This window comes from Larus michahellis, chromosome 5, assembly GCF_964199755.1.
Source record: "Larus michahellis chromosome 5, bLarMic1.1, whole genome shotgun sequence".
NCBI classification, from domain to species: Eukaryota; Metazoa; Chordata; class Aves; order Charadriiformes; family Laridae; genus Larus; species Larus michahellis.
Genome location: NC_133900.1, coordinates 59,280,064 through 59,294,365, shown reverse-complemented (window position 1 = coordinate 59,294,365; position 14,302 = coordinate 59,280,064). Strand labels below are relative to the sequence as shown.

At 44.6% G+C, this 14,302-nt stretch overlaps 1 protein-coding gene across 2 annotated transcripts in view; it reads right to left on the bottom strand.

Moving 5' to 3' along the window:
- CRMP1 (collapsin response mediator protein 1) overlaps positions 1-14,302 on the bottom strand; it is a 51,789-nt gene that overhangs the window by 11,633 nt on the left and 25,854 nt on the right. For both annotated transcript variants that reach the window (XM_074587577.1, XM_074587578.1), the window contains exons 5-9: positions 10,416-10,477; positions 8,645-8,725; positions 5,272-5,340; positions 3,120-3,240; positions 1,849-2,005 (exon numbers count right to left, since the gene is read on the bottom strand). In XM_074587577.1, the coding sequence (XP_074443678.1) occupies positions 1,849-2,005; positions 3,120-3,240; positions 5,272-5,340; positions 8,645-8,725; positions 10,416-10,477 (490 nt within the window). The remainder of the gene's footprint in view (positions 1-1,848; positions 2,006-3,119; positions 3,241-5,271; positions 5,341-8,644; positions 8,726-10,415; positions 10,478-14,302) is intronic.

Below are 14,302 nucleotides of genomic sequence, written 5' to 3'. Positions count from 1 at the left end.
TGCTGGCTAAGAGCCTTACCCTGACACAATAAGCTTCACTCTTTACAGCACTGAGAGTGACGGATCAAACCAGAAAAGTCGATTTTCCTCCTTCTCCTTATTTTAAGGAACAGAAAGCTCAATTATGGAAAATCACTTTTGCCATCAGACCGTCATAACAGAACAAATTCCTGCGTGTTCTTACCAGAGCCGCATGTAACTCGGAGCTCAACTGTGCATTCATTAATAGTACTGTCAATGCAACATCATTAGGACAGCTGAATTAAAACCTGGGTTTGGCGGACTGCACACCCTGACCCACCGTGTGCAAGGAGAGATGTGTGCATGCTGCAGCAGTGCCACTGGCTGACGGCAGCTTCCCATCATGTGCACGTGCCCATCCACCTAAAGGGCAGCTCTGCCCAAGCCTGAATTACACATGCAGGGGCTTTCTAACACCAGACACACTGGCACTGTCGGCCATACAGCCCGCCAGTTAGCCATGTGGAAAACTAACCTCACGAGGAAATGTTTTCTGAAGACCAACGGGTCACTTTTAGGGTTCCAATTCTATCAGTGCATTGGAAACCCTAGAAAGGGGAGGCAGCAGGTGAGATAAGCGCCATCACATGGCATTAAATAAGGTTTTGAATGGTAAGTTGAGTTCCTCACTCCAGCACTAGTAATCTGTCCTGGTGGGACTTCAGCTGTGAATTTCTGTATCATTTCAAAGCAGATGGTCTTTTGCTTGAGCTGAAGAAGACCCACAGTTGGCTACGGGCAGAAAATGCTTTCAGGGATGGGTTTACAGTCTGGGTTCCTGGCAAGGCATTGCTGATGTCTTCTCTTCTATATGAGAAAGACACTTCTCCCTCTGCTGTTCACATTCCTTTCATCTCCCTAGTGATAAGCTTCTCTCTGCCAACCTTAAGACAGTCAGCCCATACCCTGTCCTATCAAGTGATGGCCTCCAGTCACCAGCCTGTCTCGACCCAAGTCCCTGCCAGTCTCCTTTGTAATCCACTCTGGTCTCCATCTCCTGCCTGACATGCCTTCTCTATATGTACCACTTATCCTTGCTGTCTTCCAGCTTGAGGACCCTGGAACCTATAAAGACACAAGGCAAGCTAAAAGTAAAAACAAGGCTGCAAGAACTAAACACAAGTAAACTTACATGATTTTCCATCCCAGACGAAGGCAGACTACCCCAGATCAAAAGTTTGCAATTTACAGGAGCTAAACTCACTGAACTCTGCTACAAACACAATTTAGCTTAGGACAGCCTAATTCTCAAAAGTCCTCATAGCTTACAGCCCTGCACCGGCTTTGACAAAAACAGCACCCGTGAAGTTTTCTCAGTTCTATATATCTCTGCATTCAGGGACAACCCTGATTTGAGGATCTGTGCTTGCCAGATATAACCAGAGCTTAAAACTGAGTCTGTTCTCAGAGACGGGGGTCCATCCACCAGGCTGTTGTTTATGCCGGTGAGGATGCCATCTGACCACATAGTAACAATTTGGATGGAGAAGTCAGAGAACTAGGGAGGAAAGACAGTTTGAAGTCCTGGACTAAAGACTATCTACCTGTACAACTAGCAACCACTTGAAAAGCAGAAATAAAAAGAATTAATTCCTGAATAGCCAGAAGTTGCCTCTCTCTCATGCTAACCAGGAGCTGGAGAGTCCATGACTGCTTACCTGACTGACAGCCTAAATACAGGGATATAACCATCCCTGGTTTTCTACGTGCCTTCTCCGCTATTTCATGTATGACACTAACTAACTGATCTAAATGAAACAGCTGATCCCTAGATGCTTCATCCCATGTGGCTTTTGCACTTGTCTGTAAAAATAATGAAGGTCTTACCATGCTAAGAGCGAATTTAAGTGGTCTGGAGTGGTAGGATCAGGGCTCAGAGGTGGCGAGGTCACAAAAGCTGCAGCCTTTGCCCAGTTTTTGCTCCAGTAATGTGTCCCATCTGTCCCCAGGCTGGCAGTGATCGGCTCTCCAAAAACAAGGGGACCTTGGGGAAAGCAAAGATATACAGGAACTGATTACAGTCCACTCGCTTTTTAGCACATTATACTGCTTGCTGCATGCAGCCATGTATGATTTACGCATTGCTACATGGCCAGCGTAGCTCCCAGAAAATTAATCAGCCCTGGCTTTGTCTGTATGATAAAAAATTAATCAGGAGGCTCTCTGAGCTACACATGCTTTTGATCAGCATATTTACAAAGCTCACTTTCTAATCCAGAAGGAGACAGTTCAGATCTGGTTTTAATTTGTACTGTTTTAATCACAGCCACGTTCTCTCTGTTGCTCCAATTCAGAGTGTGTTTAGGTGGAGGATGGGCTCCAGCAGACAGATGCCTTTTTCCCACTCACAGGTTGGGCACAGCACCAGCACATAGCAGCATATGGTCCCCAGCACCATACTCCAAGCCTCCAAGAATACAAATATCGAGACGATATTTTGGTCTTTGGCTTTTCCATATTGCTCACCCGCTTTGTAGCACCAACCAGCAGAACAGTCCTGACTCACAAATGTAGCTTTGAAAGTGGCTGCCATCAGGCTCCCAGGTCCCTTTTGGATGCTTTGTAACCTGGATTCCTCCACAGCCCCAGCAAGCAGTGTCAACCTGCAGATGTCCCCAGTGCACATCTGATGAGGTCAGTCTCCAGCAGCCCGGCCAGGAGCGAGCATCAGGCATCTCTAACAGCAGGTTCACTGCCAAAGCCACTCCTCAGAGGGTAACACCCTGAAATACGCCCCCAAATGGCACAGAAGGTGTATTGGGCCCTGTTAGGAAGAAAGTATCTCCCTCCCATGAACAGAGAAGCAGCAGTCTAAGGCAAAGGTAAAAGGGACAACGGGATAAAGAAGAGCAACAACAAAAACTTCAAGAGGACAGGGAGCGCTTATAGTTTGTGGGGAGAGTTTCTCAACTGAAAAATGCAGAAAGATCTCCCTTCAGTTTTCCCAGTCCTAAATATTTAGGGTCTGTGATGGTGCTACCATTCTTTGGTAACCTCTCCCTGTATCTTGTGATTTGAGTCAAGATGTTCAGGTTTTTCCACTGAGCTTCTATTAAAAAAAATAATCAGAGTTTGGGAGATATAAGAAAGTCTCTTACCTTTCTTTCTGGCCAGTGCAATGATATCAGCCGCACTCTTGCTCATCACCTTGGTGATGTACACTGGGCAGTTTATTCGACTGGCAATGGTGATGGCACGGAAAACCGCTTCTGCTTCAAGCTGAGGGAGAAAAGGAGGAAAAAGTTAACTGCAAAAGCAGACTGAAGAAAAAATGAACTGGGGGACTGAGCCATATTTCTCACTGTTTAGCAAGAATTCTTCAGGGGCCGATTCTGCTTTTTCCATAAAGAGAGATGCAATGCTGGGAAAGAGGGAGTAAACCCAACCTCAGACACTTTGTGTTAGGAGTAACCACAGCCAGGCTGGACTTGCCAATGGGGTACAGCTGCCCCAGCACAAATACAGCTCCCTGGTTCCCTGCGCCCCAGGAAAGGTCACGTCTGAGCAGCTGATGGGGCTCCTCCTTACCTCCCTCCCACCTTTCTGCTTCAGACTTCTACCCTGCAGCTGGAAGGAGAAGGAAGGAAGGAAACTGCCCCAGCTCAGAGACAACCTCTGAGCTCTCCCTGGCAGCTTACCCTATGCAATCTTTACATAAGGATAAGATGACAGTGAATGTAAAGTATTCTTAAACAGCAACTTCAGCACTATGCACTGAATTTAGCCCGTAATCCATAAAAGCCTTTGAAGCATCGCCCAGTAAGTCCCCTCTGTCAGCAAGCGTGAAGGCAATCCGCTCCCAGGGAGCCATCTGGGATGTAGGGACACAAAGCAGAGGTCTTCCGACAGAGGAGCAGTATTTCTCAGGAGCTCTGGAGACTCCCTTCCCCGCTCATCAGTTTTATACCTCCTTCCCAGATGGTCTCACAGTATCAGCATTTGAATATCTAAAACTCCATTTTGACTGCAAATACTGACTCCATGGTACAGAACTTTCTTTCCAAGAGTTGTGCTAGAGAAGTTGAGCAATTTAGCCCTTCCAAAACCACGTGGCTTCATTTTTCACAGTTTTGCAAAGTATTTTTTCTTAAATCAGACTGTCATTTCAGGTTGCCCCAGGACTTTGATCCACTCCCTCCCTAGATGAGGGAAGGAGGCAGGACCTCTGTACCTCAGCACTGGGGCTGAGATGCACAGTCATAAAGACACAATATTCCTATGTGGAAACTGCAAATGCAGATTTTCCTTAGGCCCCTGTTCTCATTAAAAGGAAACGACTCCATTCTTTTAGAATATGACTCCATTCTTTTGGAATAATTTAGGTGGAAGCTAAACAGCAAAATAAAAAAAGTACACAAACAGCTTAATAGAAGAATGTGACCAATTAAGCTGATTCCTTTTGCTTGGGGAGAGGTTATATTAAGATCTGCAAACCACAACAATCTCTTCAAGTTCAGCCTCAAATCCCCAGGGCCTTGTCTCTTTAGTCTTCAAGGAAAGCAGTCACTTCCCACTACCGCCCTCCGTCATCCCATTAACGGTCTGAATTGTGTACATTAAGGGACATCCATATGTCTCCACCTTTTCCTTCTCATTAAAGAAACTCTTTCCAGATGCCTGAGAGGATCCTTGCCAGAGCCTGGTTTTTATTATAAGAGAGCTGCATAAAATGAGCTGCCTTGCAGCATCCTTCCGTTCTCACATATTTGCATCTCTGCAGCCTGCATTTCTACTATGAATTTATCTGCCGGCATAAACGTAGATTTATATGTGAGTGCAAGCATATGCACGTGCACACATGCATCTTACAGGAGATTTTCAGCCAAAGCATTTTAATGAATACAGTTATTCCAAAGCCCTGCTCACAAGTTGCGCTGCTGATTTTTACCCCGAGAAGCCATTTTTTTGTCCTCACAAATCAAACCACAAGAGTCACACTCAAAAATACCCGCATGCCTGTGCCCGGAGCAGCAGGAGCGGTGACTCCTGAGCGTACAAAGACACTCTCATCCCTGGACCACGAAAATGCACCTGCTGCAGCAGCAAAAGGGTATTTCAGGCAAACAAACAGGCTGAAGGGGACCTGGGCTTTTCAAGGCTTTGAATAATACCGGAAGAGGCAGTGGGAGAAGCAGCCTGTTGCCTTCCCCCACACACCCATCTATCATCTGCACAAATAGAAGCCAAGCTCTGACACCGCGTGCTCAACAAAATATTTCCATGAACGACAAAATGTGTGAAGTCTCTTACCTCCTCGGGCCTGCTCAGGGCATGTCCCTCGGGTCCGGTGATTCCCATCTCCAGGATACGCTTTTGTTCCTGCAACATAGCAGACAAATGCTGACAACTGCTCCAGAATGAGTGTCTTGCACCAGGCATCCTCTGGTGGGTTAACAGCCATATTGTCTGCCTGTCCCTTTCCTGTCTGTGTAAACGCAGCTGCGTAAGCCTGCTGCTGGGGAGAAGGACTGAAAACACTGGCTCTAAACTGGTCCCATGCTACCCTGGCGTCTGCTCCGCACAGCCAGCACAGATTTCAGGGGAAGGTTTGCCACTGCAGTGTGATAGAGCCTATTTGTGCCTCAAGCCCTTGGGCTGCACCATCGGAAATCTCCTTTGCCTTTCAGAAAGTCTTAGTTGACGCCAAGACACCAACCCAGGGAACACGCTTCAATCAATATACTAAATAGTAATTAAGGATGTTTCCAGCCTGCGATTCTTTCTTTACTTGCACAAGTTCCTCTCCGGCTGCAATCCACGACGCGCTGTTATCTTCCTTAAACTTTTAGCGCTGCTGACACTTCATCAAATAAAAATCTTGCCTTTGGCATCCAGTTTTTTGGAACAATTTTCCTACAGAGTGAATCGCTGAATTTATGTTTTCATGAAAGCAAAACAGTGCCCTCTAGTTGCGAGGGCACTGGGTCCACACCAAAAAGCCCGTCTTAAGACCAATGGGGGTTTGTCAGAAACAATCTGTGCTATCCAGCTTCACAGCAGTGAGACAAATTTTTTAAAACAGACAAAAAGCTTGACCTATCTTTTAATTTAAAGTCAAGCAGTGGTATTGGAATAAATTTCCCTTTTTGAAGAAAATGGTGGTCAACCACTTCTGACCTGAGGTTGGTCCAGGTCTGTCAACAGAGCAGAAGTGGGACCAGAGGCGTTGATGTACCTCCTACCCTGGCCCGCCCGGCCCGCAGGTCTCTAATGAACCCAGTTCAACAAATGTAATGAGCCTGTGATGCAGACAAATGTCCCCCAGAGACCAGGATGAAGTTACCGAACATACTTTACTGCGTCATCTAATAAATATTTGATCCCAGGTCCCTGAGGGGGAAAAGCTCGCACATTACCAACATACTCTAGCAAAACCTGAGCAAGTTAATATTCACATATACTTTTGCCTTTGCTGCAACCAATCAAGGCTGAAGAGGCATTAACAGCAATGTATTAATCTGACTTTGTAATTAAGATTATTTTGTTTAGAAAATCATAACGTTTCATAGGTATTCTTAAAAATAGCTGTTCTAAATCATTAGTTCAACAGCTCTGAACAGTGCCAGTTGAAGATTTCAGATAATTAAAATACAAGAGAAAATAAAGTTGCAACCATATAATACAAAAAATAGCAAGAAAAGAATGGAACACGAAGTCGGATAGATTTGCGTCTTGAAGGAAGTCATAAAATCAGATCATATGATAAAATTACCCACTGTAAGAGGATTTGATAGTGCTAATAAGATAGAATAGTAGTTTGATAAGATCAAATTTGGATTTTCACACAGGATAGTCCTGAAAAACCTCCCTGCAGGCAGCTTTCTTCTCACTATCCAAATAATCCTTCTAAATAAAAGCCTAAGGAAAGAGTGATTTTATGAGACGTGGCAATGGTGAAGAAATATGTTGCTACATAATGTAATTTACATTTCTTTACTATTTCCTCTTTTCCTAATAATTTTTCTGTCCTGTACATTCACAGTCCATGGCTGTATATTAAAGCTGATCAAAGAAAGATGTAACTGAACCAGATTTCTATCAGAAATGCAATTCCACGAGTGCGCCTTGATTTTAATGGGCAACGTATCAAAACATCATGGGTGCCATTTGATTTGTTTCATTCTGCCATTCCCAGAGTAATATTGACTTACTATGTTTCTTATTAATTTTCATTCTACTGGATATTTTATGTTGAATTAAAACCACAAATTATATATTTTGGCGGTTTTAAATCATGCTAAACTTCATGGGAAGTTTTCTTCCCTCCGAATGAGGGTTTTCGCCTGGTTTCAGTGACGGAAGGACATAACTGCACTGTATGCATCTGTCGACTCTTCACTAGTTAACTTTTGAGCCCAGTGGTTATTTTGGCCAAATTTGAGGGGAAATGAGAAAGAAGACTCTCAAAGTGGGTATATTGCTACCAGGCAGATAAAGTACAGAATCCCACAAAGTGAAAAAAAAAAAACCAACAAACCCACGTGGGGAAGAGCCCTTACACGCTGCCCAAACACTCAAATGTTCACTTGAGGTTCTCCCTTAACCTCCAAGACAAGGTGGCTTCCCTAGTCCAGATCTCAAAGACAACTCGGTTTTAGCTATTGTAATTTCCCTGTCAGCTCTGCAGCCTAGTCCTTAGCGGATAAGCCAGCAGATAAAGAGCTCAGCAGATAAATCAGTTGGCTCACTCGGAGCCTCACAGACCTCAGAGGGGCTGTACACACACGTACAGGGGATCAGAGGAGGGAGACATCTCTGCAACAGCCTTAAGAGATTCATCTGCCACAGATGTATAAAGTCGTAACAACATCCACCCAAACCCGCCTGTTCTGCCTCATAGGAGAATCCTGGCCTCTGAAGGACCAGTGGGAGGTTTACTATCGACCGCTGACCTTGGGATACCTCTGTTGCACAGATCAGCAATGTGGCGCACTCCAGTGTGAGGACAATACCTACGCGGGGGACCTGAACCGCTGAAACTACACTGGGGATCTGGGACATTTTAACGGAACATACTGAATTTGAGCCCAGTTTCCTGGTTTTGAGAGGCATCTTCAAAGAGCATGAGTTACACTTTAAAATGCATTTTTTTAAATGCTTAGAAGATCACAGTGGCTTCTTATTCTCAAACTTCAGAGACTTATAGGAATATTCTCAAAAATAAATAGGTCTGAGAGCTTTACCACCCACTCTGAACTCACTATGCTGTTTATGCTGATAGCTGCAGCAACAGACATTAGCATAAAGCTTCCCAGCTCCACCTTTTGTCCCCAGAATCTCTGAGCAAGGCTTTACGTTATTCTGCTTCACTTGTCTCTGCCGGATGCAGAAGAGATCTTCTTGCTTCCTTCTGCCCCCCTCACCCAGTCCTCGTCTGCTGCCACGGCCAGGAGCTCCCTGGATCGCTGCTCTACCTCACGGACGCTCTGCCAAAGCAGGCAAAAGGGCCTCCCTCCTCTCATCCCAGAGATTATGCCAGCGATATGTGTAGGACATCAGGCCCAATTAAGGCACTTACCAGGTAGTTCCTTTCTTCCCACCCATACTCTGACTGGAGGGTTTTACTTCTCCTCTCTTGGGTCTATCTTCTCACAAAGTGAAGCAAAAATGACAGTTCACTCACCTGAGCTATCAAGTCTCCATTTTCAGCGTGGACCAGGATCACAGCCCCAAGACTTTTTAGAAAGGTAAAGGCTTCATAAAGCTGCAGGTAGTACAAAGAAGGAAACACTGCTGAATAAGGAAAACACATTCCTTAACGCTCAGACCTCTCTGTTCATCTCAGTTTTGCTCCTTCTATGCTGGTAATTACCTAAGGCTAGTAACAAATTATCTCCCTTTTCCACTCTCCGCTTTCTCCACTGAGCCAGAGCTTCACTGTTCGGAGCTGACTTACCCACCCCCTTACACACCAGCCAGCACTGGGATGAACCCCTGCCCTTCCACACCGAGACAGGCTCGAGAGTCCCAAGCAGGGCTGTATCTCCCTCGGACCTAGTGCCTCCCCCAGCCCCGTGACCTGCAGGGCTACCTCTTCATGCCCTCCCACACAGGTCTAAGTTTAGTGAGTACTTTTTTTTCCTGTAGTTTTAACAAATGTAAAATGCAATTATTCCCATGGAATGGGAATAATCAATGGACTACAGACACGTTTAGTTCAGCTAAAACACCTCTTCTCTGAAGCGCAGGCATTTTGCACCATCTTCTTAGAGCAGATAGTGTCAAGCTTTCACCAACACCTTTAATTCTGCAATTAAAAGTTGTAATGTTTTCTCTAGAGCATCCTTTTTCATCTTTCATCGCTTTCTAAGATTCAAAACCCATCCATACAGAAGGGAAATAGTTGATCCTATTGCTTTTACTGAGAATTTCTGAGCACAGATCTCCTGAAATTTTAGTTCCCTTTCCAAAAGGTATTCAGCTAATATATTCCCTGTTTAAACCAGACCTCAGTAATGTGGGAGCCCAGTTTTCAAACACAGATCAAATACTGAAGACATGGTTTCTTCAGAGTCCACTTTTGCAGTAGGGCACTTCAGCTCGTGTTGAATGGGTTGGAATACACAGCGTGCAACATGCGCATTTAAACAAGGTAACGGGCATTAGTCTAGGCACACATTAAACATTTTGATGTATTTTCCCTTGGCAATTCCAACAGGGAGTTGAATTTAACACGCGTTGCCTCTCAGAGAATATTTATGTATTATTATGTCCAAAATTCCAATTAAAACCACATGTATTGGAGGTGTAACGAGGGTTTTTTGAGAGATGGAGGGCTATAGCTCTGGGAATAAGTAAGAAAGAAACATTTTCTCAACTGAATAAGCAAACATTATTACTACTAACAGATGCCATTGTCCCTTTACAATGACCTGCTACTTATGAATGGGAAAGCTGAAGAGTCTGGAATCTGTAATGAGCTCTGGACAAACAAGCTCATTGTTATCTCCATCTCTAATGAGAAAAGGGCACCTCCCCCAAAGAGCAACTCCATTTAGCTGTTCGCAGCAACTGAGAAACTCCTGAAACCTCAAAACTGCCAATGCCTCAAGTGCTTCATCTTTTCTTCCCTCTCTGACCTAGAGTTCTTGAAAGGTAACAGCCAAATAAAGTGAGGGCAAACCCCTGAGCAGTGCTGAGTGGTTGAAATGTTGGGAGACACCAGAAAATCTTTGCAGAAAGTGAATGTCATACACCTGAATGAACGCATGCAGATGTTCCACGCTGCTCGGCACTGACCCTCCAGATAGAACTCTCCCACCGCACATTTCCTCCAGTGCCACTCAGGTCAGTGGGAACATTTGTCTGGGATTCAACCTTAGCAACTCCTCAAGTGTTGGGAGATGATAGAAGGGAGGACAGATCACAGCAATGGAAAGCATTCAGAGCAATACCTGGCTGTCGGACATTTGGTAGAGATCTTTGTAGGCCATGTAGACTTGAAAAGAGTTCACACCTGTTCCAAGACAAAATTCAAAGGTGTTGCCATGTAAGTGGATTCTTAAATTGCATTTGAACAAAAACTTCAGGCAAAACAAATCCCAGAATTTGTCTGGATGAGGATATTCAACAGTGATCGCCAGAAATAAAGCACGGCTCCACAGCTGCATTACAGCTCCTAGGACGAGAAGCCTGAATCCCCTCTTCTCTGGGGAATTTGTTGGACTCCTCTGAATTGCCTGTGTTCAGCCCTGGAGCAACCCAGGAATTGGGAATTCCCAGGAAAAGGAATTGTGTATCTGAATTAGCCTACAGACTTGCTCTTTCCTGACCCTACTGCCCAAAGCACCCAGCTTAGCTGATGGCAGACACTGGGAAGGAGTAGAAGCAAAGCCTGAAACCAGTTACAAGGGCAGCTCACCATACCTCTCCTTCCACCTTGCAAAGATGGAAGGATTTATGTTGGCAGTCATACAAAACCATGAAAGATGACAGCTCCAAATTTTAGACATCAGTAAGAAATGCTGGCGTCGAGTGTCGGTTGCCAAGAACAAACTGTATTCAAACCCCTACAAGTTTTGCTATTTATTTCAAAGATTCGATTATGTACACAGCTTCGTATTCTAACGGAATGGGAATCCCAAACATCTTCTGTTCGTATTTTCTGTACATACCAATTCATATTAGCTCATAAATTTGCTTTACTCTTTAGTCTACTGACACCACCCCCAGTTTGGTACAGGGACTGATCTCAGAGTTTTCTAGCTTAAAAGAAAAGTAAATTCTAAGCTGTCTAAGCAGCGTATGCTGCATTTCAAAATAGCTGTCATGAAAACTGTACTTCCTGGGGCAAGAGGAAAAAGAAAGAGATCTGTTCGTGTTATTCATGTTGTCTACACAAAATGAATAAGGCTCTCTGATGAAGATATAACTCCTTCACGAGTCTAGAATGAGCAAATATAACCTCAGGCAGAGGGTACGGCTGTTCACACGCACACAGAGAATTTGTTTATTCACAATTACAAGACTAAAATACCCCTTACAAGACTAAAATACCCCAGGATACATGCAGGATAAAACCTTGAAATGATCCCTGGTATTATGTCTTCCTGCTAAGTCCAGGCAGCTCAGGGAGAAATACAAAGCGGGAGCTGGCCCCTCCTTCCCAACTTCCACGCTGAGCACATCCAGCCTGGACCGCGGAGCCCTGTCAGCCTGTAAGCCCGTCCCTTCTTCCTATTTCTCTATTTCCCCAGTTCCCAGAAAATACACATGGCCTTTACTAACTGTAATCCCTCAGTCTATTCCTCATTACACAGTCACGAAGTACTCAGTATGTCCCCACTTTAAAACCTTTAAGCTTGACTACGTCTTTCCTGGGGCCAATGCTTACAGCCTCATGCCTGCAGCCCGTCTCCCCTCTGACTGATGACAGCAGCCTCCAGCACATCTGCCCGACCTGCCTTGGAGGAAAGCTCTGTTTTCTCTTCACAAATCCACTCAGTGTCTCAGATGTCAGCTGCCTGGGAGCCACCTTTCTGCACGGGTGACCATGCACCCATGAAGCAATGAGGGACGTGTCAAGGCTGGTCCAAGCCATGCTGACTAGCCTCAGTGATGGCACGGGACTGAATCCTCTCGTACACGTTCCTCTGTAAGCAAAGAGCTGGGTTACCTATTGCTTTCCCTTATCCACTGGGATCTAGCCAAAGGTAATTAATTTAATCACAATCCCACAGAAGATAAGGCAGCTTTCTCTGGGTACTGTGGTTGGGAGACATACATTGGCCCAAATGATAAATATTCTCTTCCTTTTTCTTTTACTGCCTTTGTGTCTTCTTAGACCCTTTTCTGACCTTGGTAAAAGTACTATGAGTTTTGCTCCTGCTCACATTAATGTTTTTCCTGAAGCCAGTAAGAGTAGACGGGATCCCAGCAAGGATCCCGCGGTGGGATCTTGAGCCTGTCCCTTACTGACTTCTCCCCCGGTGCAGAAGCAGAGTTCTCCCATCTAAATGCACATCCGTGTCCTCGGCTACCACATCAGATAGACACAAGGTGGAAGGGCATCTCACAGCTGACAGGAGAGATGGTTTGAACCATCCTGCTTGCAAAGAGAGTACTTTTACAAGATACGAAGATAAAATAACACCAGTTCACATATACAGGTATCCAAGATTAGACTCTCTGCTTACTTTGCCTAATGTCTTGGTCTGGTGTCTCATTCTACTCATTGGAAACATGTGGCTTTTCAAAAGCCTTGATCCATGGCCTATTGACCTTAATACTTAATATTTGTTACGTACTACGTTCTTGTTAAAGTCCTGTTTGCTCTTCCACCAGGAATACTCAACAGGATCCTCTCCAAACTTCAGACAGTGCTACAGGTTTTTTTGAACAGTGACAAAGTGCAGTAATGAAAGGAACAAGTGAGGCCGCTGTCAACACTTTTCAGGCTGTTGTTCCTCTTTGCATATACTGGAGAAGCCCAGTCCCAAATTAGCTGCTGAAATGTTACAAGCCTGAGTCTTTATAATCAACATTTGGTTCTACAAAATCTCCAGGCCCTTCCAAAGCCTGTGTTTCCTTAAATTAGCTTTGTATTGATTTACAACTGATTAACGATTCAATTATACCTCATGACAAGGCACCTCAACAGCAGCTCTGTGAGCTCCCCTGTTACTCATGACGAGACTGTATTAGGCACACGCAGCACTGCAACGCGATCAGCTGAGCCCTGCTACTCAGCTAACTCATCCACCAGACAATCAGCCCAGAACAAATTCAATCCAGATTCCCAGCTGATGAAAACCAGTGTCACTCCATTGACATCAAGTCTATTTGCACCAGCTGGCTTAAATGTTTCCAATTATCATCAGATAGTATTCATTCATTTGAAAGCCCTTGCCGCTCTGAAATATTTCCTGTTGTGCTTGTGCTTTCATACTGGCCCTTACCTTGTGTCCCCTAACACGTGAGAGTAATTCACGTTGACTGCCTGAGACATACTCCAGCATCCGTGAGAACAAAGGTCACCTCCTAATGCTATCGCCACCAAAGAGGCCATCAAAGGCCTCATCGCGCATCCCGGTTCAGGAACCGATGAACAGATTCCTGCTTCCCCTGAAGACTGAAAGGCAGGTCAGATTTATATTGAAAACTCACATTTTGATAGTTGGAGAAAACTATTAACCTAACTGTCTGCACCAGGCTGTTAATGTAAGCCCTCAGGCAAATTTGGGAGTGCTGAGCTGTCTGTGATCTGGGAGCTCTGGAAAATAGTATCTAACCTTTGAAAGAAGGCACAGGACACTTGTCTGAGAGTACAGTCAGCTAATGCACAGCAGCGTTATCCATGTTAACGCTGACAGCAGGGAAACAGCACAGATTTAGCACCATCAGTGTTGACAGATGTCACCACCTTGTAAAAATCACCTATATTATAAAGACCTATGTAAGACCAGCTGCGGTTTCTCTAAATTATGTGTAATCTTGCTGATTGAAGGGTTTTGTTGCCTAAAATCTGGTTGTAGTTCTGCCAGCGTGCTGCAATACAGGATAAATTCCCCTAGGTGAATGCACCTACGTAGTATCTCAGCAAACAACTGAAATACTGAAAAACAGGATTTTGCTTTGTTTTTCTACTTTGATAGTACATTTCTCTATAAGGAGGATCTTTCAAATCTAAGTCACCACTAGCACTACACCGTATAAAGGATGATGCATACAAGTATTACTTAGACTTCTCAACACAAGGGTTGTTCTCATTTACCCAGGGTAACTAAATACCATTTCAGAAAATATTTCCTAATTAATATCCATATCATTTCAAGGAAAGTAT